Source organism: Peromyscus maniculatus, chromosome 7 (assembly GCF_049852395.1).
Source record: "Peromyscus maniculatus bairdii isolate BWxNUB_F1_BW_parent chromosome 7, HU_Pman_BW_mat_3.1, whole genome shotgun sequence".
NCBI classification, from domain to species: Eukaryota; Metazoa; Chordata; class Mammalia; order Rodentia; family Cricetidae; genus Peromyscus; species Peromyscus maniculatus.
In genome coordinates, this window is record NC_134858.1 from 18,235,141 (window position 1) to 18,259,987 (window position 24,847).

Sequence of the window (24,847 nt, forward strand, 5' to 3'; positions counted from 1 at the left end):
AAGGACATGCTCCCCTGTCCTATGCAGCTGCACGCCCACAGCTATGCCCCATGTCTCTAGTTCTGTCTCTCTTCACACGCCGCTCCATCCCATCATCCTTCCTACCTCTCCACCGAACCTTTAGTCTTCAGAGTGGCACTGCAAACTGCTGTCCAAACAGCTTTACAGGCAAACACTTACTGCAATGAGTCACTGGTCTGGTTCAAGATCTCTGGTTTCTGCAGCCCCATAACTACTGGACTATCACTGAGACTCATCTCAGATATCCTGCTGTTTCCCAGTCAGAGTGATCTTTCAGCTGGGCAGAGTGTCCAGGGGCAGGGTCCGATGGCGCTCCAAGCCACTGCACATCTCTCTGCCCTTGGGCAGCTCAGGAGCAATGGCAGCTCCATGCTGTGGGTCAGGTCCCAAGAGGGGAACCAAGGATTCACCCTACAAACTGCTCTGTGGTCCCTACCAGTGTCGGCGGCCACCACCATCTTGAATCAATCTTCAAATATTTTTTAAAAGATTCTGATAAGAAATTACAGATGCACCAGGACACGTTTACTGAAGATACGGCCATTCTCTCTGAGGCTCTTCTCTAAGATTCTCACTGTAGGGCACGGCTAGACTTGGGCTCAGGTTTTGGCAGTGGTGGTGGTGGTGGCAGCCGCTCCTCCATGGCGGCTGCAGGGGTGATGGGGCGGGTGGGAGGGACCACTGGCTGGGTCAAAGTGCCTCTCATCTGTGGGTTGTCAGCTGCGATCTGGTATGGGGGAGGGGAGGTTCTGGAGAGACTTGCCTGCCCACTGCAGGAGCCATGAACACCTTGGCCACCTTGGCTCCTATCATCTCATAAAATTTTCTCTTCATTCCTTAAATTCCTAGGCTTCAACACGTACGGCTTTTCTCACACACAGAATTCCTCACGGGCAGATGTCCCGATCCTGTAGGTGTCCACTGATGCTTAGTAAGGATGGATTTATTCTAAGTCTCACACCTTCTTGTATCTCTCAGTCTTCTGACAATCCTACATTCTCTGTTGTCATGTCAGGACTAACGGTTGTACTAAGTTTTTCTGGGCTCCTTTGCTGGGGGAGATCTGCCCGTGTGGATTGCTCTAAGACCACCACCAACGGAGCCAACTTCAGTTTCGAGGGAAGTCCACATTCAGCTGACGAGAATGGGCTGTCAAGCTCTGTGGTGGACTAAGAGGAGAAAGTGGGAGACCAGGAAGGAAGGGGTGGGGCCAACGGGTGGCATGCACTTAGACTGAGGAAGTAGAAAGGGAGGATCATTTCCCAGCCACTCTGTGCATTTCTCAGATTTATTCTTTAATATTTATCCCTGAGTTTTAGATTTCAGTAAACAATAAAAAATCCCAGTACTCCTTACATTCTCATCCATGTGGCCTCTCGTGTGGCTTGAGAATGCATTTCCTCACTGTACGTTTGTAAGGCTTCCTGTCCGTATGTGAGCAATGATGTGCCCTGAGTGGGGACTTAGAGGAAACCTAGCTTCACTGCACTCATCCATAGGGCTTCTGGGCGGCTTGTATCCTCGGATGCCACAGAACTGCGACTTGCACGAAATACTTTGCACTTTGCAGTCACAGGATTCTTATTCAAATTCATTCTCTACCATGACTTTCCGTATAAAGTTCTCTCATTCATTCCATGCTCAGGGCTCCTCATCGGAGGTGTCCACTGTTGCTACTTGTGACTTGAAGTAGAAAGGAATCCTGCATTCTTTTCTTTCAAAATACCTGCCACGTGCTTGTGTTCCCTGACGTTAATCGAGCTTTGACTTTCGGTAGAAAGCTTTTCCACATTTTTTACATTCAAATTGCTCTTACCTGAGTGAGTACGCTGATGTCGGGTGAGGTATGGCTTGCGGGAGAAGGCTTTCCCACATTCTCCACATTCATAGGGCTTCTCACCTGTGTGAGTTCGTCCATGCACAATGAGTTGTGACTTATAGTAGAAATACTTTCCACATTCTGTACACACATACGGGCATGTATCTGTATGTATTACCTGGTGAAGAGTGAGATGTGACTTGCAATAGAAAACTTTCCCACAGTCTGGACACTCATAAGTCTTCTCGCCGATATGACTCCTCTGATGTAGAAAGAGTGTGGCCTTCTGATAGAACGATTTCCCACACTCCATACATTCATAGAGCTTCTCACCTGGGTGAGACCTTTGATGCTCAGTGAGGCGTGACTTGGAGTGGAAGGATTTCTCGCATTCTCTACATTCAAAGGGCTTCTTCTCATCTGTGTGAACTGTCTGATGCCGAGTTAGGTGTGACTTATAGTGGAAAGACTTTCCACATTCCATGCACTTAAAAAGCTTCTCACCTGTATGAATCCGCTGATGCAGAGTAAGCTGTGCCCGGCAGTAGAAGGACTTCCGGCATTTTGTACACTCATAGGGCTTCTCATTTGTATGAGTTCTCTGATGCAAAGTACGGTGTGTTGATCGGTAGAAGGCTTTCCCACATTCTGCACATGCATAAGGCTTCTTGCCTGTGTGAATTTTCTGATGCTGAGTGAGGTATGACTTGAGGGAGAAGGTCTTCCCGCATCTTGTACACTCATAGGGCTTCTCGCCTGTATGAATGATCTGATGTAGAGTAAGTTTTCTCTTAGTGCGGAAGGCTTTCCCACATTCTGAACACTCAAAAGGCTTCTTACCTGTGTGCATTTTCTGATGCTGAGTGAGATACGACTTGGGGGAGAAGGTCTTCCCCCAGTCTGCACATTCATTGGTCTTCTCACTTGTACGCATTCTCTGAGGACTAGTGAGCTCTGAGTTGCAGAAGAAGGCCTTTCTGCATTCTGTACATTCACAAAGCTTCCTGTGTGGGGGCGCTTTCTGACACACTGTAACATGTGAGTTCTGGAAGAAGGTTTTCCTGCACTCCTCACACCCACAGCTTATCTCCCCCTTCTGAAGCCTCTGCCCTTCAGCAAGAGTCGACTTCCAATGGAGAGCTTTTGTACACACGTGAGATACTGGACCCCCAGTACACTGTGATCTCTGGTACACTCTCTTCTTACATGCTTCTGCTTCACGGGATTTTGACCCTTGATGGGTCTTCTGTTGCTCCTGTAGCTCGGCCTTGAAATAAAAGCATTTGTTATATTTCTTATACCTACAGGGAGGCCTTTTTCCTGGCTGATGCTCTTGAGGCTCCGTGAGGTATGATTTCCCACAGTCACATTTACATTTCTCACACTTATATGCATTTTGTCATTTATTGAGTTTACTTTTATAGCACAGAATCCAAAATATATTAATAGTGGTTAGATAACTTCACATGATCTATGTGTTGGGCTACATATACAAGTGTCACCGAGAAGAATTTCTAATGTTTACTGAATTTACTATCAAACACATTGAGTTAGCTTGGAATGATATTCCTGGTCAAATATCCTAAAGATCATTGTGCATTGGAGAAGATGTGCAGGATGCAAGAGAGGTTTGCCAACTGCATGAAAATTTTTGAGTTATTCTCCACCCTGCAATTTGAGAAGCCAAATATTGAGAAGCAGTACATTCTTACCTGAGTTAAGTGTCTGTGGGTGTGGGCAAGATAGGAGGACATACAGGTTTATGCATGTGTGTCTGCCTATGTGCAAGTGTACATGCACATGTGAGTGTGTCTGCCTATGTGCAAGTGTGCATGCACATGTGAGTGTGCCTGCCTATGTGCAAGTGTGCATGCACATGTGAGTGTGTCTGCCTATGTGCAAGTGTACATACACATGTGAGTGTGTCTGCCTATGTGCAAGTGTGCATACACATGTGAGTGTGTCTGCCTATGTGCAAGTGTACATGCACATGTGAGTGTGTCTGCCTATGTGCAAGTGTACGTGCACATGTGAGTGTGTCTGCCTATGTGCAAGTGTACGTGCACATGTGAGTGTGTCTGCCTATGTGCAAGTGTGCATGAACATGTGTGTCTGCCTATGTGCAAGTGTACGTGCACATGTGAGTGTATCTGCCTATGTGCAAGTGTGCATGCACATGTGAGTGTGTCTGCCTATGTGCAAGTGTACATGCACGTGAGTGTGTCTGCCTATGTGCAAGTGTATGTGCACATGTGAGTGTGTCTGCCTATGTGCAAGTGTACATGCACATGTGAGTGTGTCTGCCTATGTGCAAGTGTGCATGCACATGTGAGTGTGTCTGCCTATGTGCAAGTGTACGTGCACATGTGAGTGTGTCTGCCTATGTGCAAGTGTACGTGCACATGTGTGTGTTTGTAGGTGGTGACCAGAGGCTGACATCAGATGCCTTTCCCAATTACTCTCCACCTTAATTTTGAGAAAGGGCCTCTCATTAAAGGTGGGCTTGCTGATTTGAAGAGTTAGGATGTCCAACAGGTCCCAGGTACCCTTTTTTCTCAGTCTCCCGAGCCCTGGGATAACAGCTGCCCGTTGCCTCTCAGCTTTTTACAAGAGTGATGGAGAACGGACTTAGGTCTCAGGCTTCCAAGGCAGCTACGCCAACTGCGCCATCTTGCCAGCCTCACATCAAATTCTTATGGATGAGAGGTTCCCCTCTTTAGGGTCAGACTGACATTGTTAAGTGCCCAGATTTAATGTTTCACTTACAATCTTTTCACTTGATGCCTTGGTTTGGATAGTTCCAACTTGCCACAAATGCACATTCTGGTGTTCCTGGCTGGTTACAGTCGGGGCAGTCCACATAGGAAGACCTGAAATTAGATTAAAAATGTCCCTATCCATGAATCACATTATAGTCTTTTTATGCAATTCTAAAATAAAGTGGGCTTTTTTTCCTCACAGAAGTTGTAAACTGATATTGACTAGTAATGAGTGTAAACATTTTAGTACTCCGTGGATTGTACAACAAATGGGGTTAGCACACACTGTAGGCTAGGCCACGTCTCTTCCTGCCGCAGTTTCTTCTGAGGAGGCACAGACGCGATCTACTCACCTCTTTCTCTGCTGTAGTTTCAACGGTCATTTTCAGCTGCTGCGGCCTGGCTGCTCCACTTCTCTATGATATTATTTTATTATACGTATATATTACATTATTATATGCATTATTATACATATAATATCATCTGCAGCACACCCCTTTCACATGTGAAACAGGCTCATTTTTTTTTAAAGATTTATTTATTTATTATGTACACAGAAGAGGGCACCAGATCTCATTACAGATGATTGTGAGCCACCATGTGGGTGCTGGGAAATGAACTCAGGACCTCTGGAATAACAGTCGGTGTTCTCAACCTCTGAGCCATCTCTCCAGCCCCCGAAACAGGCTCATTTTTAAGTAGTTATACATAGGATGTAGTAGGCATAGCCAAATGTTCTCACTCCTAAGTAGGAATATATGTTAGGAAAAAGCTTCTTACATATATGTGTTTAAAAGGTTTACTTCACAGTGGATAAAAGCAATAGAATATCCCATGGGTTTTATGAGGCAAAGCATCTTCCTCCAAAAGTAGAAGACACCTTCTCCCAAATTCTCTCCTTAATGCATATTCTACATATCTCCTTCACCTTCTAAAATAACAATGAACACCTTCATAAAAATCAAATAGCTACCAGAAGTTTTCTCACACCAGTGCATTTTTCTGTGCATAGCTGACAATTTTGAATGACAGATCTGTACATACCAAGACAGGGTCTCACTTGGTGGCTCTAGCCGTCCTAGAACTTGCTATATAGACCAGACTGGCCACTTGCTTCTGCCTCCCAAGTGCTGGGATTAAAAGCATATACCACCACACCCTCAAATGCAAACTTTTAAAAATTTACTTACCATGTATTTTTTTTTCTTACCATGTATTAATTGTACAAGACACTCTCCCATTCTTCCTCTTAGCTAGTTCATTACTCTATTGAGGCCACCGGTTTTACTTTCTTGACTTTAGTTCTATATTCAGTGCATGATACCAAATACATATTTTCTATTTCAACTCTAACTTATTTCACATAACATGATAAGGTGCCCTTCCATCCCCGTGTCTCTAAGACTGTGGCCTGATTCCTATTGATGGCTGAGTAACACACTTTTTGTAGACAACCCTCCCTGAGTCTAATGATGAGCACAGGGGTGATACCTACCATGCCGTGGTTATTGTGAGTAATTTCTCAGTAAACATGGGCCTACAGGTTTATGTATTCTGTCCTTACCGTAATTCCACCATGCATATAGACAGGCAAGGGAGACCTGCCACATATAGTAATTCTATATTTCATTTCCAAATAAAAAAGTTCCTGAATGAGCCAAGTGGTATTGGTGCATGCAATACCAGCACTTGGGAGAGAGGCAGGTGGATCTCTGTGAGTTTGAGGCCAGCCTGGTCTATAGAGTGAGTTCCAGGACAGCCAAGACTGTTACACAGAGAGACCCAGTCTCAAAAAACCAAAAAACAAAAAAAAAAAGTTCCTGAATGTACATTATTGAAAATTGTATGTAAGCCTTTAACTTTTAAAATTATTATTATTATTTGGGGTGGGGTGAATATAGGCATGAATATAATATATATGTGTGTGACTGGAAGTCAGAGGAGAAATTTCCAGTTATTTCTTTTTTCTACCCCACTGAGCCAGGTTCTCCTTATTTCCTCTGTACTGCATACCTCAGGCTAGCTAGCCCATCAGCTTCTAGGAAATTCTGTCATAGGTTTCAGACAGGGTCTCACTATGTAGCTCTGGTTGGCCTGAAACTTGCTATGTAGAGGAGGCTAGCCTCAAGCTCAGAGTGCTGAGATGGAAGCTGTGTGCTAGCCCACTCAGTTTAAACTTTATTTTAACCAGAAGGAAGAAAAAGAATGAGCAAACCCTGTGTCGTTGCTTATACTAAAGGAAATGCTTCGCTTTGCGCAGGAACAGAGAGTCTCACCCATGTTCTTTTTGGTTGTCTGTGTAGTCTATCCCTTCATGAACGGGGTACTGACACTAACTAACATAACCTGACACTTTGAGGCATGTCATTTATAAAAACATCGGCTCACAAATGCTCAGGGCATATGTATTTATATAATGAAATAGTCTAGGGCTGGAGATATGGCTCAGAGGTTAAAAGTACTGGTTGTTCTTCCAGAGGTCCTGAGTTCAATTCCCAGCAACCACATGATGGTTTACAACCATCTGTAATAAAATCTGGTGCCCTCTTCTGGCCTGCAGGGATGCAGGCAGAACACTGTATGCATAATAAATAAATAAATATTTTTAAAAAAATGAAATAGTCTATAAGATTTCAAAATAAACAGACTTTCCTTAGGCTTCTCATATGCTTCAGCTATTATAAGAAAACCTAGTTTTGATTTCTTTCACAATTAGTTTGCTTCAAATATCATTGTCTATCTGTAAAGTCTGTGTTTTCATTAGCAAGGTTTCTTCTAAAAGCAAACAAATGCAGCTGTTTCTAAGGATTTAGTTTGCTTTTGTAAGCCTTGATTGGAAAGTTGAGGTGACTTACATTAAGGGGTGTTGTTGAAGAATGGTTTGAATGTCTCCCTTCATCTTAGAGCATTCTGGCTTACCAAGTTAATATTGAACACTTTCTTCATCAGGAGTGAATTTAGATAAAAAGTCAATAGAAAAAGCTCAATGTAGCCAATAACTGATGAGCTTTCTGCTTGCTGACCTTCCTTACTCAATGTGCATTCACTGACCTGGGAGGTTCCTGTCTGAGGCTTCTGCCACATTCCATGGCCCAAGTCCTTGCTCCAACTTGAAGATCAGCTCAGGTTTGTTCACACAGTGTCCTGTAAGTGTGAGATAACAGACAAATGATGGCAGAGTGCTGAATCAGGTCTGCAAGACAACAAAGAGCTCTGATTCATGAATGGTGCTGTGGTCAATGATTTAGACGCTCTTGCTAGTGTTTACTCTCTCTTTCTTTGTTGACTGGAATACTATCTTCAGAGTCATTACACATGAAGTGATGATTTGAAGAAAACAGAAGCGATAATCAGAAAGCATAATGAAATTAGAGACAACACACTGGAAGAGGAAGAAAGAGTACATAGATCGTAACACAAACACAACTTGTTGCGGCCATCCTCTTGAGGAGGACTTCCTCCTGGGTGGGAGTGAGTGGAGGCATCAGAATTTGAAGCCTATTATGTAGCTCACACAAATAAAAGAACTCAGTCAGGCACCCCAATTTTTCCAGTGCACCTCAGTATGGTCAGCTTCCTCTGATCATATACTAGGCACAGCAAATGGAAAGAATTCAGTCCCTTCTAGTCCCTGCAAAGCCTTACCACACTGCAGAAATTCTTGACTGGCTTCAGGCTTCTGCCTGAGCCCCTGTGAAATACAAACACCTTCTAAAGTGGGAGCTCCACTGCTGGCTGAGCCGGACGCCAGGAAGTACCACAGTTGCTCCTCATGAAAGGCCCGGGGCAGAGTGCTAAGATGTATGAGGCCTATACACAGGCTCTTCTCGTGGAGTTGGAGGAGCGCAAGAGAGACTGTAGGAGTTGCCCAGCGGCACAGCAGTAAGTTTTTAAGTTAACTTTATGAAACTAAAATCCAAGTTTTGTGAGAACTTTTAAGATATTTTCAAATAAATGACTGCAAACAAGTACTTTGATTAATAAAGGCAGCTTTCTATAAGTCTAATTTTACATATATTTTGTTATCAACATTTTTCTTTAATTTAAGGAGCCAACATGGCATACCCCTCCAAATGCAGTGTGTAGGAAACCGCTTTGAATATTCTCGATGAAAAGAGGTACAGCAAGGAGAGACATCATCACAACCAGACACTAGACAGCCAACAGCACTCGTCTACTTCTCAGGGAGCACACCTCTCTTGTGTTTAGGGAAAGGAAGGGGGCAAAAACATGTGTAGATTGTTTTTAAAAGTTGCTTACGGTCGTGTGGAGCACTTTGTGGAATGAAATGGTTTGAACATTATGGTGATATTTTATTTGTACTAAAATGTGATTTGTATGTTAATAAATAAAATTGTCTGGGGGTCAGAGCTAATAGCAAGCCATTGCAGAAGCTGGGTGGTTGTGGTGCATGCCTTTAATCCCAGCACTTGGTAGGAAGAGGTAGGTAGATCTCTGTGTGTTCAAGGATACAGCCAGCATTGGAGACACACGCCTTTAATCTCAATACCAACCATAGAAGACCTGGAGGTCTGTACAGACAGGCAGTGACAAGGCAGTCATGTGGTTGGGTTTATAACCAATGAGAAGGCAGAACAGAAAGTCTTTATAAAGACAAACAGACAGGAAGTAGGTCTCTTTTGGAGAGGTAGGACCACCGCGAGAAAAAGGGTAAGGTTTTTAGCTCTTAGCTCTGACCTCTTGGCTTTCTTCTTTGCATTGGTTCTGTGTTTCTTATTGAATAAGACGGTTACTTCTACAGAACATTACTATGGGTAGGTTCAAAATACAAAATAGAACTTGGAACCTTTATTGTGATGAGCTTTTATATGATGTATGTGGTCATCTTCTCCCCTCCTTCCAGTGTAAGGAACATCTTTGATGCAGGGTGAGAATGCCTTTAAGGAATACATTAAACATAAGGCCCGAGCTGCTATGGGAAGGCATGTGGCTAACACTGTTGCTAACACTACTTCCTTACTTTGAGCCAGAGTGCATAACTACAGTTATGAAGGCTCTGGTGAGACACAGTGCAGGCTTTTGACCATATAGCACAGCATCTTCCACCAGACTGTGTGGTGGAACAATCTTTGTACAGCATAAATATGTATTACTCTCATTGGTTAATAAAGAGCCGACTGGCCTATAGCTGGGCAGGAAGAGATTACGTGGGCCAGAGTAGGAGGATCTGGGAAGAAGGGTGGAGTATCAGGAGTTTCAAGACAGACACAGAGGAAGCAGGATGTGTAGAAAAGGAAGTAAGAAGCCATGAGCCACATGGTAGAATTTAGATACAAGAAGTTTACAGAACACCAAACAGACTGGATCCAAGGGGAAAAGGCCAAGTAACATATAAAGGTAAACCCATCAGAATAACACCCAATTTCTCAATGGAGACTCTGAAAGTCAGAAGGTCCTGGACAGATGTTATGCAAACACTAAGAGACCATGGATGCCAGCCCAGACTATTGTATCCAGCAAAACTCTCAATTGCCATAGACGGAGTAAACAAAACATTCCATGATAAAAGCAGATTTAAACAGTACCTAGTCACAAACCCAGCCCTACAGAAGCACTAGAAGGAAAAATCCAACCTAAGGAAGTTAGATGCACCCACAAAAACTCAGGCAATAGATAATCCAACACCAACAAATAGCAAAGAAGAGAAACACACAACACTACCACCAAAAAATAACAGGAATTAACAATCACTGGTCATTAATATCCATTAATATCAATGATCTCAATTCACCTATAAAAAGACACAAGCTAACAGAATGGATATGAAAACGGGATCCATCCTTCTGCTGCATACAAGAAACATACTTCAAAGACAGATGCTACCTCAGAGTAAAAGGCTGGGAAAAAAACTTTTCAATCAAATGGACTTAAGAAGCAAGCTGGTGTAGCTATTCTAATATCTAATAAAATAGACTTCAAACTAAAATCTATCAAAAGAGATTGGGAAGGACATTACATACTTATCACAGGGAAAACCCACAAAGATGAAGTCCCAGTTCTGAACATCTATGCCTCAAATACAAGGACATTCACATTTGTAAAAGAAACCTTACTAAAGCTTAAATTGCACATCAAAACCCATACACTAGTAGTGGACGACTTCAACACCCAACTCTCACCACCAGACAGGTCTGCCAGACAGAAAGTTAACAGAGTAATAAGGAACCTAACAGAAGTTATGACTCAAATGGACTTAATAGATATTTACATAACATTCCACCCTACCACAAAAGAATATACCTTCTTCTCAGCACCCCATGGAACCTTCTCTAAAACTGACCACAAAGCAAATCTCAACAGATACAAAAAAATTGGAATAACCTCCTGTATTCTATTGGACCACCATGGCTTAAAGTTAGATCTCAACAACAAAAACTACAGAAAACCTACAATCTCATGGAAACTGAATAATGCCCAAATGAATCACCAATGGGTCAAGGAAGAAATAAAGAAAGAAATTAAAGATTTTCTAGAATTCAATGAAAATGAAAGTACAACATACACAAACTTATGGGACACTATGAAAGCAGTGCTAAGAGGAAAATTTATCGCACTAAATGCCCACATAAAGAAGTTGGAGAAATCTCACACTAGTGACTTAACAGCACACCTGACAGCACAAGAACAGGAAGAAGCAAAGTCTCCCTGGAGGAATAGATGCCAGGAAATTATTATCAAATTGAGAGCTGAAATCAATGAAATGGAAACAAAAAGAAAAATATAAAACAAAGAGTTGGTTCTTTGAGAAAATCAACAAGCCCTTAGCCAAATTAACCAAAAGGCAGAGAGAGAGAGAGCATCCAAATTAACAAAATCAGAAATGAAAAGGGGGACATAACAACAGACAATGAGGAAATCCAGAGAATCAGCAGGTTGTACTCCACAAAATTGGAAAATCTGAAAGAAATTGACAATTTTCTGGATAGGTACTACATACCAAAGTTAAGTCAAGACCAGATAAACTGTTTAAATAAACCAATAACCCCTAAGGAAATAGAAACAGTCATTAAAAGTCTCCCAACCGAAAAAAGCCCAGGACTAGATGATTTCAGCGCAGAATTCTACCAGATTTTCAAAGAGCTAATTCCAATACTATTCAAATTGTTCCATACAATAGAAACAGAAGAAACATTACCAAACTCTTTTGATGAGGCTACAATTACCCTGATACCCAAACCACACAAAGATGCAACAAAGAAAGAGAACTACAGACCAATCTCCCTCATGAACATTGATGCAAAAATACTCAATAAAATATTGGCAAACCGAATCCAAGAACACACCAAAAAAATTATCCATCATGACTAAGTAGGTTTCATCCCAGGGATGCAAGGATGGTTCAACATATAAAAGTTTGTCAATGTAATACATCATATAAACAAACTGAAAGAAAAAAATCACATGATCATCTCATTAGATGCTGAAAAAGCCTTTGACAAAATCCAACACCACTTCGTGATAATCCAACACCTGTATGATAAGAACTTAAAGTTTCTAAAGAAGTAAATTGAAGAAAATATCAGAAAATGAAAAGATCTCCCTAGAGAGATCAGGAATATAAGGAACATACTTAAACATAATAAAGGCAATTTACAACAAGCCAACAGTAAACATCAAATTAAATGGAGAGAAACTCAAAGCAATTCCACTAAAATCAGGAACAAGACAAGGCTGTCCACTCTTCCCATATCTATTCAATGTAGTACTTGAAGTTCTAGCTGGAGCAATAAGACAACAAAAGGAGATCAAAGGGATCAAAAGTGGAAAGGAAGAAGTCAAACCTTCACTATTAGCAGATGATATGATAGTGTATATAAGTGACCCCAGAAATTCTACCAGGGAACTCCTACAGTTGATAAACTCCTTCAGTAATGTGATAGCATTCAAGATTAACTGAAAAAAATCAGTAGCCCTCCTATATACAAATGACAAATGGGCTGAGGAAGAAATAGAGAAACATTACCCTTTACAATAGCCACAAATAATATAAAATACCTTGGAGTAGGTAACTCTAACTAAGCAAGTGAAAGACCTGTATGATAAGAACTTAAAGTCTCTGAAGAAAGAAATTGAAGAAGATATCAGAAAATGAAAATATCTCCCATGCTCATGGATAGGTAGGATTAACATAGTAAAAAATAGCAATCTTACCAAAAGCAATCTACAGATTCAATGCAATCCCTATCAAAATCCCAACACAATTCTTTACATACCTGGAAAGAACAATACTCAACTTCATATGGAAAAACAAAAAACCCAGGATAGCTAAAAGAATGCTATACAATAAAGCAAACTCTGGAGGCATCACCATCCCTGACTTCAAGCTCTACTATAGAGCTATAGTAATAAAAACAGCTTGGCACTGATGTAAAAACTGACATGTGGGCCAATGGAATCGAATTGAAGACCCTAACATTAATCTGCACATGTATGAACGCTTGATTTTTGACAAAGAAGCCAAAACTGTAGAATGGAAAAAAGAAAGCATCTTCAACAAATGGTGCTGACATAACTGGATGTCAATATGTAGAAGATTGCAAATAGATCCATATCTGTCACCATGCACAAACTCAAGTCCAAGTGGATCTAAGACCTCAACATAAATCCAGTTACACTAAACCTGACAGAAGAGGAAGTGGGAAGTAGTCTTGAAAACAATGGCACAGGAGACCACTTCCTAAATATAACACCAGTAGCATAGACACTGAGAGCAACAATTAATAAATGGGACCTCTTGAAACTGAGAAGCTTTTGTAGGGCAAAGGACACGGTCAATAAGACCAAACAACAGCCTACAGAATGGAAAAAGATCTTCACCAACCCTACATCTGACAAAGGGCCAATCTCCAAAATATATAAAGAATTCAAAAAACAAGACATCAAATACCTAACAGTCCTATTAAAATATGGGCTACAGACCTAAACAGAGAATTCTCAACAGAACAATCTCAAATGGCCAAAAGACATTTAAGGAAACGCTCAACATTATTAGTCATCAGGGAGATGCAAATCAAAACAACTCTGAGATACCATCTTGCACCTGTCAGAATGGCTAAGATCAAAACACTGAAGACAGCTTATGTTGGAGAGGATGTGGAGCAAGAGGAACACTCCTCCACTGTTGGTGGAAGTGCAAATTTGTACAGCCACTTTGGAAATCAGTATGGCAGTTTCTCAGAAAATTGGGAATCAATCTTCTCAAGACCCAGCTATACCACTCTTGGGCATATACCCAAGGAATGCTTAATCATACCACAAGGAAACATGCTCAGCTATGTTCACAGCAGCATTATTTGTAATAACCAGAACCTGGAAACAACCTAGATGCCCGTCAACTGAAGAATGGATTAAGAAAATGTGGTACATATACATAATGGAGTACTACTCAGCAGAGAAAAACAATGACACCATGAGGTTTTCAGGCAAATGGATGAAACTAGAAAATATCATCCTGAGTGAGGTAACCCAGACTCAGAAGGACAAACATGGTATGTACTTATTCATAAGTGGATACTAGATGTAAAGCAAAGGATAACCAGATTGCAACCCACAGCTCCAGAGAGGCTAGCTATCAGGGAGGACCCTAGGAAGGATGCATGGACTGCCCAGCAAAGGAAAAATAGATGAGATCTACATGAGCAACCTGGGGGTGAGGGGGTTAATGGAGGGCAAGTGATGGGGGATGAGAGCATAGGGGAATGGGAGATTTGAGCTGGAACAGGGACAGAGTGGGAGAGCAAGGAAAGAGATGCCATGATAAATGAAGACTTCATGGGAACATTGAGAAACAAGGTGCTAGGGAAGTTCCCAGGAATCCACAAGGATGACCTCACTTTAGACTACTGGCAATAGTGCCTGAACTGGCCAACTCTGGTGATCATATGGCTGAATACCCTGTCATCACAGAGCCCTCATCCAGTGACTGGATGGAAGCAGATGCAGAGATGCCTGGCTAAGCTCCAGGAATACAACTGATGAGAGAGAGGAGGGATTCTATGAGCAAGGGACATCGAGATCATGATGGAAAAATGTATGGAGACAACCAGCCAAACTAGTGGAAATGTATGAACTGTAGACCAATAGCTGATGAGCCCCCATGGTACTAGACTTGGCCCTCTGGATAGGCGAGACAGTTGTTTAGCTTGAATTGTTTAGGGGGCCCTCAGACAGTGGGATCAGGATCCATCCCTGGTGCATGAGCCGGCTTTTTGGAGCCTAGTGCCTATGGCATGACACTTTGTGCAGCCTTGGTGCAGGGAGGAGGGGCTTGGACCTGCCTCAACTGAATGTACCAGGCTCTGCTAACTCCCCATGGGTCATGCCTTGGAGGAGGTGGGAAAAGGGGATGGGTTGGGGGGAAGGCTGGGCGCAGGGGAGGGAGGAGAGGGGAATCTATGGTTGGTATGTAAAATGAATAGAAAAATCTCTTAATAAAAACAAAACAACCCCCCAAAAAACTATGTAAATTTCTCTTGCCTTTGGCTTAATAGTTGCTCACAACTAGCACCTAACACTTGACTACAGATAAATTTATGGAACTGCTGCTGTAAATCTCTAGAATTCTGTGTGTTTCATAGCTCTTCAGTTGTACTTACATGTATTATGAATATGTAAATATGTTTTAGTTTCCCTAAATACAAGCACTCCCTGTTAGAAGTTGTTATTGGTTGTTTTTCACTCTTGGATTCTTTTGGGGGCCCGCCACCCAGCTCCCAAATAAATACATAGAGTCTTATTCTTACTTACAATGCCTAGCCTTAGCTTGGCTTATTTCTAGCCAGTTTTTCTTAAATTAAACTTTTGCCTCTGGGCTTTTATCCTTATAGTATATACCTTTTTTTTTTTTACTTCTTACTCCGTGGCTTGCTATGTAGCTGGTGGCTGGTCCTTGGAATCTTCCTCCTTCTCTCCATCTTTTTCTCCTAGATTTCTCCTCCTATTTATTCTTTCTGTCTGCTGACCCCACCTATCCTTTCTCTCGTCAGGCTATTGGATGTTCAGAACTTTATTAGACCAATCAGGTGTTTTAGACAGGCACAGTAACACAACTTCATGGAATTAAACAAATGCAACACATCTTTGCATCATTAAACAAATGTTCCACAGCATGAACAAATGTAACACATCTTAAAATAATATTCTACAACAAGAAGTCAGTTTGAATTATTGATAAGCATTTGGTTTGACTTTATATAAGAAGCTTATTAAATATATTTTGTGTGAGGGGGAGAATGAGTCAAAAGCTTTACAGAAGAACTCAAGTGATGAACAGAGGCTGGGGGGTCAAATTCAAAAAGATTCCGAAGTGACTGAGAAAGCCAATGTCTGAGGCTGGGGAAATGATTCAGTGGGTTAAAGGGCTGTGCAAGCCTGAGGATCTGAGTTCAGACACACAGCACTAAGCAAAAAACAAAACAAAACCAAAAAAACCCAACAACAACGAACAGAACTGGAGACTTGGAACATGCATCTGTAATCCCAGTGCCCCTGTGGAGAGATAGGACATGGAGACAGAGACCCCCCCAGCAAGCTCACAGGCCACCTAGACTGACATATGCAGCCCCCAAACAACAAGAAACACCATTTCAAGATGGAGGACAAGGACCCAAATCTACAGTTAGCCTCCGACCTCTATGTATATACACATGGCATGTAATATGCTCCCAACTCCCTCTCATTGATTAGAAAGAAGGAAAAAAATGCCTTATGAATATTCTAGAAGAAAAAGGAAAAGACATTACAATATCAATTCAGTGAAAAACTTTTATATCATGAGATAGATGAGCACATCCAGGTCCAGGAAGCTCAAAGGAAGCCATAGATCTGACCAACAATGACTCTGTCACAGTACGGTGACTGTCAAAACTCCAAGACAACAGAACTCTAAATATTCCCAGGGGACTGTGCAGTGGCGCTGCTGCGCATCAAAGAACCACTGGAGGAACAGCCAAGCTCTCAGGTGTCAGCACGTGGGCATCACAATGTTTTCCAAACTAGCCAGGAACACGGCGACCGAATTACAGATGTGGTATTCCTAATGAACACAGGCGCAAAAATTCTCAACACAACTAGAAAAACAACACATAAAAAGATTACAAATGGCCAAGTGTCATGGCATGTTCCTTAATCCCAGTATTTGGGAGGCATAAGCAGGTGGATTTCTGTGTTTGAGGCCAGCCTGGTCTACAGAGCAAGTTCCAGGACAGCCAGGGCTACACTGAGGAACTCTGTCACAAACAAACAAACAAACACCTCCAAAACCAATGACAACAAAAACAAAAGAAAAAAACATTAATAAAAAGGATCATGTGTGATTCATCCCAGGGATCCTGATAACAGGCCCCCAGACCTCAGTACAACTGACTCTATGATCCCAGTACCATTCAGGCCATAAAATGCAGCACACACACAGCACCAGCCAAAACTAAAACAAAGGCCTACTCCATCAAGTCCGTAGTTCTGGGAAAGTCTCTAAAGCACTAACCTTGCTTGTTGGCTTCTGCAGTTCTGTTTCTGGCTAACTGTTTTATTAACTGAAGTATATCAACCCAGAACATGGCTTTTGTGCTTAAAAGCTCACCTTGAGAAAGGCTTGGGGCTACACTGGGATCCTGAGCACCCAGTGTAGTTGTGGCCAGCTAATAAAGACTTCCTGTTGGTTTAAGCCCATGTCCAAGCAGCCTTCTCTGGTGGCTACCACACCATAGCACATGCACTATACGGAAATTCACAAGTTTAAGTCATCACATTCTCACACTGAACTATAAACAACCATATGAATGCCACAATAGCTGCACAAAGGGCGGTGGTGGCACACGCCTTTAATTCCAGCACCCAGGAGGCAGAGGCAGGCGGATCTCTGTGAGTTCAAGGCCAGCCTGGGCTACAGAGTGAGTCGGGACAGCCAGGGCTACACAGAGAAATCCTATCTTGGAAAACAAACAAACAAACAACTAACAACAACAATAATAATAACATCCCATCTTCACATAAAACCTCAATGTATTAATATGACTATTTCCACACAAATTATATACAACAAATGCATAGCCTACAGCATAAGGAATGGAGAAAGCATGAAATCATTTCCTCTAAGGTCCTGAACATGACAAAGATGTGCTCTTTCACCACTATTTTCCAGTCAGCATTGAGGTCTCTAACGAGACAAAGTGGGAGCTGTGGAGATGGCTCAGTGGTTAAGGGCACTTGAGTCCATCTACGACTCCAGTTCCAGGGGGTCCAGTGCCCTCCTCTGGCCCTTCAAACACCAGGCATGCATGCAGGCAAAACATACACATAAAAAAAAAATTAATGTAGAAAGGAGAACACAAAGCCGGGCAGTGGTGGCGCACGCCTTTAATCCCAGCACTCTGGAGGTAGAGCCAGGTGGATCTCTGTGAGTTCGAGGCCAGCCTGGGCTACCGAGTGAGTTCCAGGAAAGGCACAAAGCTACACAGAGAAACCCTGTCTTGAAAAACAACAACAAGAAAGAAAGAAAGAAAGAAAGAAAGAAAGAAAGAAAGAAAGAAAGAAAGAAAGAAAGAAAGAAAGAAAGGAAGGAAGAAAGGAGAACACAAAAAGTGTCCACATTTAGAGAGCAAATTATGTTACTTTAAGTAAAAATTAAGGGCTCAAAAAAATGTGTGTAGTATGTATACAATGACAAAGCAACTCAGGCTACAAAACACAATTGTAAAACAACGAAAGCCACGTCTTCTCTGTGCACAAAGAACAAAACTGCAGAGAAGTTCAGAGCTCAACCCCGTTCAGAGTGGCCCCTGAAAACACTGAAAGTTTCTTCGCCTGCAGTGGAGGTGCATACCTTCACTCTCAGCACTTCAGAACCAGAGGCAGGAGCATCTCTACGAGTTTGAAGCTAGCCTGGTGTATACAGTAAGTTCCAGGCCAGCCAGGGTTGCAAAGTAAGATTCTGTTTAAAAAAGAAAGGAAGAGCCGGGCATTGGTGGTGCATGCCTTTAACCCCAGCACTCTGGAGGCAGAGGCAGGAGGATCTCTGTGAGTTCGAGGCCAGCCTGGTCTACAGAGTGAGAGCCAGGAAAGGCGCAAAGTTATACAGAGAAACCTTGTCTCGAGAAACCAAAAAAAAAAAAAAAAAAAAAAAGAAAAGAAAAAGGAAAAAAGAAAAAAAAAGAAAGAAAGAAACACCACTTTTTAAAAGTTCCAGTAACTTTGTTGTTTATTTATCTGTATCTTTTACCATTCTGGGGATTGGATACAGGATCTTAGACATGCAAGGAAGTCTTTTACCCCTGGGCTATAACCCTGGCCTATTTTAAAAAATTCACTAACCAAGTAAAAGGTAAGTAATTGAAGTACAAAGATGTTGAGAAAAATAAGCTAAAGATGACGCAATCCCTTGAAACAATGTGAAGACTCCAGGATCCAGAACACTAAGGTAAGAGACATGCTGTGAGGCCAGCTTGGGCTACATGCTAAATTTAAGGACATCCTGGGAAACAGTGAAATCTGTCTCACAAAACCACGAAACAATAAACAAACATTAAAGAAAAAATTGTTCAACAGCTATATTACTTCAAGTAATTACAGAGTCACTAAAATCATCATCTTAATTCCAATGATAATCTTCAGAGAATAGAAAAGGATGTCCTAAACAATATCTTAATGTCTCAGACAACACACACTAAGGACCAAAGACTAACTGTGAAAACAACCTTTTTCACAAACTTAAAGTCCTTGCAATGCCAGCCTTCCAAGTGCTGCACAAAGACAGGGACCACAAGGACGAGGTCCTGGTATAAAGAGGGCCATGTAAGCAGATGGAACACAATAGGCTGTCTAAATAGAGAACCTTGCAGAGTTAGCATCATGCTTTGGACCTAAAATGTCCTCCAAAGACCGGGTGTTAAAGACTTGGTCTCCATTTTCTGGAGACGTTAGTGGAGAGAATCCATTGGTAGGAAATGATGTCATGGGGAACCACCCTACGAGGGATATCAGCTCCACTCTACTTCCTGGCTGCAGTGGAGTGAGCAGTTTTTGCAGCGTCATATGCTGCCCCAGTGTTCTTCCAAGCTCCTCGCCGTCTTTCAACTAGCCCAAAATCTACCACAGCACACCGGGACCCAAGGAAAGGCTCTCGTGTCTCTTAGTGCAAAATGCAACCCCGAGTTCCTTTCTGAGAAATTTCTGGCCAGATAAGTTACGCTGTCCTCTCTCTCTAAAAAAAAAAAAAAAAAAGCACAAAAAAGGACAGTTGGAAAAGTTGAGTCCACCATGCAGTCAAATCCCCGCAGCCGTCACTGGCGGGTCTCTCACTGATGTCGGGGCCAAGAGGAAAGAAAGCTTAGCGATAGCCACTATCAGGCTGCCAAGGAAGCTAAAAGGGCCAAGCTGGCACAAGCCACACAAGAACAGCAGCCGAGCAAGCAAAAGAGACCGAGCCTGTGAAAGGTCTTTGCTCCCCTAGTTAGTGGAAACCGCTAAATAGGTAGTTCAGATTTTTAAATAATGATGCACCTATAACTCTAAAATAAATGAACTAAAAATGAAACCACAAGCAAAAGCAGATCGTTCCTCCTTTTAAAATGCCTGTCTCGGGTGTTTTGTGAGTGCGATGGACCACTAATCATCACCGACAGATTTTCAACAAGTCTTGAGAACTCCCATTCACAAGGGAAGTTCTCATGTGTAAATTGTGCTAAGAAACGGAGGCATCCAGCAGCTAAGTAGAGAAAGGTAATGGATGCTTCATTGCCACCGAAGAAGTCAACTAAAAATGAAATGAATGAAAACCACGAAGTTCCTAGAATATACGGGCAGCATCAGCATTTTAATACATGTGGAGAACGGGAACAGAAGCGAGAATCAACACTCGAGACATCAGTCTCCACACCATCTACAGAGAAAAGCAACAATTAGTAGAAGAAATCAACTTACAGAAGAAGAAAACACTGTCAAACGACTCATTTAACAAGACATTGATGTCCATAACGTGTAAGGACACTGAACACCCCGACAACCCCAACAGTAGGGTTCCATGTTTGTAGTGAGTGGACGTTTCCCAGAAAAGTCAACGACATGAGTGAAATGTGCAGGCACACATGTTCACGCACGCATGCACACAGATGCCTTTATGTTATCCAAACTCCAAGATAAAGGTCATTGCGAAGAAGTAGAGATTAAAAACAGTGTTTCTCTTGAGTATGGAGAAATGCATGTTGGGGATGGGGAAATGATGAATGGTATTTGCTGGGATGTGTATGGACGTGATGAGTAACTTATGTTCTACAAAATGGCAAATATGATCAAAAACAATTAAACCCTTCAAAATATTTATCAGATGAATTCCAAATGTCCACAAGAGAAAGAAGCAATGCCCAAGCTGATAAACTTACTCTCATGTTCATTAGAAATGACGTAAGTGCACTGTAAAACTGCTGTTCTCAAAAACATGCGTGCTGTTACAATGTGTCTACCAAAATGTGTAATATAGAATTAGTATTAAAATTAGCAATGACTCCTACCTTACCAACTGAAAAAAGAAAGCAATTGTTTCTGAGCTCTCTAGAGGAGCCACTCACCCAGGGACACCAGGCTGCTGTAGTTCTCCAGCATCACGTCCTTGTAGAGGGTCCTCTGGGCAGCATCCAGCTCCTGCCACTCCTCCCAGGTGAAGTCCACGGCTACGTCCTCAAAGGACACCAGCTCCTGTAATGACACATTTCAACTCAAGTCTTCAGCTTTTGAAACAGGAGGTGGGCTTCATTCTGTTCTGTGTCTGGGTCTCATAGAAGGTGACATTTGATTTGTTTCATGGGAGAAAGAAAAATATCCAAACATCTGTTAATATCAGGATTTCAGGAAACATGGTCAGAGTGTTCCAATGGACTGCACACAGACAGCTCCACCTGTGATTCCCCAGATGAAGGCGCCCAGTCCTCCGCAATCTTCCAGTCGGCCCAGGTGCCGAGGACCTCAGTTCATTGAATACAGAAAAACAAAGGCATCTGGGCACCAGCAAGTCTCCCTGGATCTGAGAACACAGGAAATGGAACTACTTCCGGGGTAGTTAGAAGGGAGAAGAACATAGAACTCTGTCCATTCACCGACAGCACTTGAGAGCCCTCCTCCAGTGGCTCTTGACAGCCTGAATTCTAAGACTCTCACCAGATAGCGAATGCATTAAATAGCAGGATGCCTGCACTCTAAATTATAAAAACAGTTATAAAAAAAAAAAAATTACAAGTGCTGACAGGAAACGGGCATGCCAAAGGAATCCTTGTATTCTGCTCTTAATATGAAAGAAAATTAGTAAAACCATTTTATAAATTGACATTGCAGTTCTTTGAAAACTTAAACAGAGAACTACCAAAGGACCCAGCAGTCACTACTCCTGGGATGGATCTGAAGGACCTGAAATCTGGATGTCAAAAAATGGCTTAATGGATGAGCATTAGAAGACCAAGGTCACTCTCAGCTACATAAACTGGAGAACATAAGAACCTGTCTCAAAAAACAAAAACAAGACTTTTAGCTGGGTGTGGTGGTCCATGCCTTTTATTCCAGCACTGGGGAGGCAGAGGAAGAAGCAGGCAGATTTCTGTGAGTTTGAGGCTAGCCCACTCTGCGTGAGTACTATGCTCACCAGGACTACACAGGAGGCAGATGGCTTCCCACATGTGTTCACCGTGACACAGGTCAATCATGGGAAATGGAAGTGCTTCTTAGATGGGGCACAGAAGGACATTCTTCCCAGCTGGAGGGAACCCAGCTGACCCTCTTTGGGGCTCCATCCCCACCTCAGGCAGCTGTTGAAGTAACCAGGGGCTTTTCACTAGGCACCCAAGAGAGCAGAGGCAGGGCCACTTGGGCATTTATGTCAGGCCTTTCTGACACTTGGGGCCAGGAAGTGCAGAGTTTGGAACGGGAACAGACCACCCTGTGCGACTTCTAAGGGTCAACTCCATCCACAGGCACGCTGATTCTGTGTCTGAGTCTAGACTAGAGAGGAAAGGCACAAACATGGTTTTCAGGGGGTCAAGTGAATCTTCTCGGGTTTACAGTCAGAATTTCATTCTTAAAAATATCATTGCTCCAGGACTCAGAAAATGACAAAATATTGTCCATTTGAATATATCATGATGAATAAAGAGCTGATCTGGCTGTGGAACGGAGAAGTTGATACAGGGGATGCTTGCATGGAGGTTGGATTTTAGCTATTGGTTGCCAGAACTCGGAGGAACTGATGGGGTTCGTCAGGGTTCTGGGTGTGAAACCCTGCTCTCCGCACATTTGGAAGGCTCGGGAATAAAGAGAGGGCCTGTGGGGAAAAAGTGAGGCAGGAGAGAGCAGGCCGTCTTGGTTCCATAGTCTCCATTCCAGGCGCTGGAGAACATCCTAGGAACGGAGACTGCTACAGGGTAGGCCTAACTCCTGACTTCCTTTTCTTCCTCCCTTGAGGTCCTCACTGGGTTCCAAGGCCTAAGCTCCGCCTTCTCTGTCTCTCCTACCCCAAGCAGTTTGGTTTTTTGTTTGTTTTTGTTTCTTCAGAGAATTCTACCCAGGTGAAGCCACGGTCATGGGTTTTGGCACAGAAAAGAATTTCAGAATGAGCCAGCATGCAGCCTCGGTGGCAGACACTTACCTATCATGTGCCACACATGCATATATGACTCGAAATGGCTAAGCGTCTAGTCAAGTTACCCAGTAAAAGAGGTGAGAATCAAGCCAGGCAGTGGTGGCGCACACCTTTAATCCCAGCACTCGAGAGGCAGAGCCAGGTGGATCTCTGTGAGTTCGAGGCCAGCCTGCTCTACAGAGAGAGTTCCAGGACAGGCACCAAAACTACACAGAGAAACCCTGTCTGGAAAAACCAAAAAGAGGTGGAAATCAGGATTACAATCTTTAGCAGCCTCACAACCTCAAGAAAATGCCCTTGTGAGGAAGAGACTGTGAGAGACCCAGAGAACCTAGGGTAGGATGGCCGGCCTCCTGACAAGAGACAAAGCCAAGTGACACTCGAATGTCAGGATTCAGATCAGCACACAGCTGATCACAAAGATTCAGAAAACAGATCACAGAAAATCAGAGGGGCAGAAACGCAAGCCCTGGCTTAGTTTACCCAGGCACAAGGTGAGGGAGTATGTGAAAGCCTGGACTGGAGAGCTGGCCCTCAGGGAGGAGAGGCTGATAAAAATACCTGTGGTTAGCCGGTGGCGGTGGCGCACACCTTTAATCCCAGCACTCGGGAGGCAGAGGCAGGCAGATCTCTGTGAGTTCGAGGCCACCATTTCCTCTATAGAGCGAGATCCAGGACAGGCTCCAGAACTACAAAGAGAAACCCTGTCTCGATAACAACAACAACAACAACAAATACCTTTGGTTTAGCAGTCTGGCAAAACCAGTCTCCAGAGGCCTACCCACTCCATGCTCTTTGGTAGTAATGGTCCCTGATCTGCTCACCAGGCATTACACCATAGCGATGCTCCCCGCGCCCATCCTGTGGGTCCCACCACCCCCGCGGCACCCCTGGACACCTATCCAGACGCAGCAACACGCAGGCGGGTGGCCGGGCAGGCCCCCATGGTATGCCCGGGCCAGGGGCACTTTACCACGGGGGATCACGTAAGGTCACCGGAGCCGGGAGATAGAGCTCGTAACACAAATAGATGGGGTTCCAGGTACCTGGGAGACAGATCGAGCCTGGCGTCCCAGGGACAGAGAGGAGATCATCCTGGCACCAGGTTGAACACCCCAAACCCTAGATATGGATGGAGTCTCGGGAATTGGACGGCGGGAGCCAGGGGGACAGGGATGAGAGGCTAGTCAGGGTCCAGACACGGGTTATCGCTTCCCTTCCGTCGAGCACCACGCACGCTCAGGGCCAGAGCTGCGGAGAGTCCCCGCGCAGGGACCGGGACGCCCCAGGACGCCCGGGGTGCCCGCAGGACGCGGGCCTGGGGACCACCTGCCGCAGACTCACCATTTCCAGATTCCGGACACCCCGAGTCCTCACTGTGGTTCTGAAGGGGGTGTGTCACGCGGGGACACGTCCCGGGACTTGTGAGCGGGGACGGAACCGGGACAGGACCCAAGATGGCGACAGGTGGCTCAGGTGCGCTTAGACCCGGGGCTGCGCAGGGCTGGAAGCCCGCCCTGCCCCGGCCGGTGTGTTTGATTGGACATTCGTCACCACGGGCCCGGGGACCCGGCTTCCCGTCCCACCTTCTCAGACCCTAAGCAACAG

The 24,847-nt window shown here is 43.6% G+C and overlaps 1 protein-coding gene across 1 annotated transcript; it reads right to left on the reverse strand.

The window, feature by feature from the left end:
• Positions 1-679: 679 nt before the first annotated feature.
• On the reverse strand, positions 680-24,847 carry LOC102919913 (uncharacterized). The gene is made up of 5 exons (XM_006982378.4): positions 24,584-24,847; positions 21,183-21,309; positions 7,651-7,743; positions 4,607-4,710; positions 680-3,107 (listed from the first exon to the last, which is right to left on the reverse strand). Exons 1-5 carry the CDS (start codon positions 24,584-24,586, stop codon positions 1,695-1,697), a joined length of 1,740 nt encoding a protein of 579 aa, XP_006982440.3. The 5' UTR covers positions 24,587-24,847; the 3' UTR covers positions 680-1,694.

Excerpts from the sequence above, each read along its gene's own strand:
- LOC102919913 (XM_006982378.4), bottom strand. Across the intron at positions 7,744-21,182 it reads CAGCAGCCTGGTGTCCCTGG|GACACTGTGTGAACAAACCT; the intron begins GTGAGTGGCTCC and ends TCACACTTACAG. Across the intron at positions 3,108-4,606 it reads AGGCATCAAGTGAAAAGATT|GCCGAGCTACAGGAGCAACA; the intron begins GTAAGTGAAACA and ends TTTTATTTCAAG.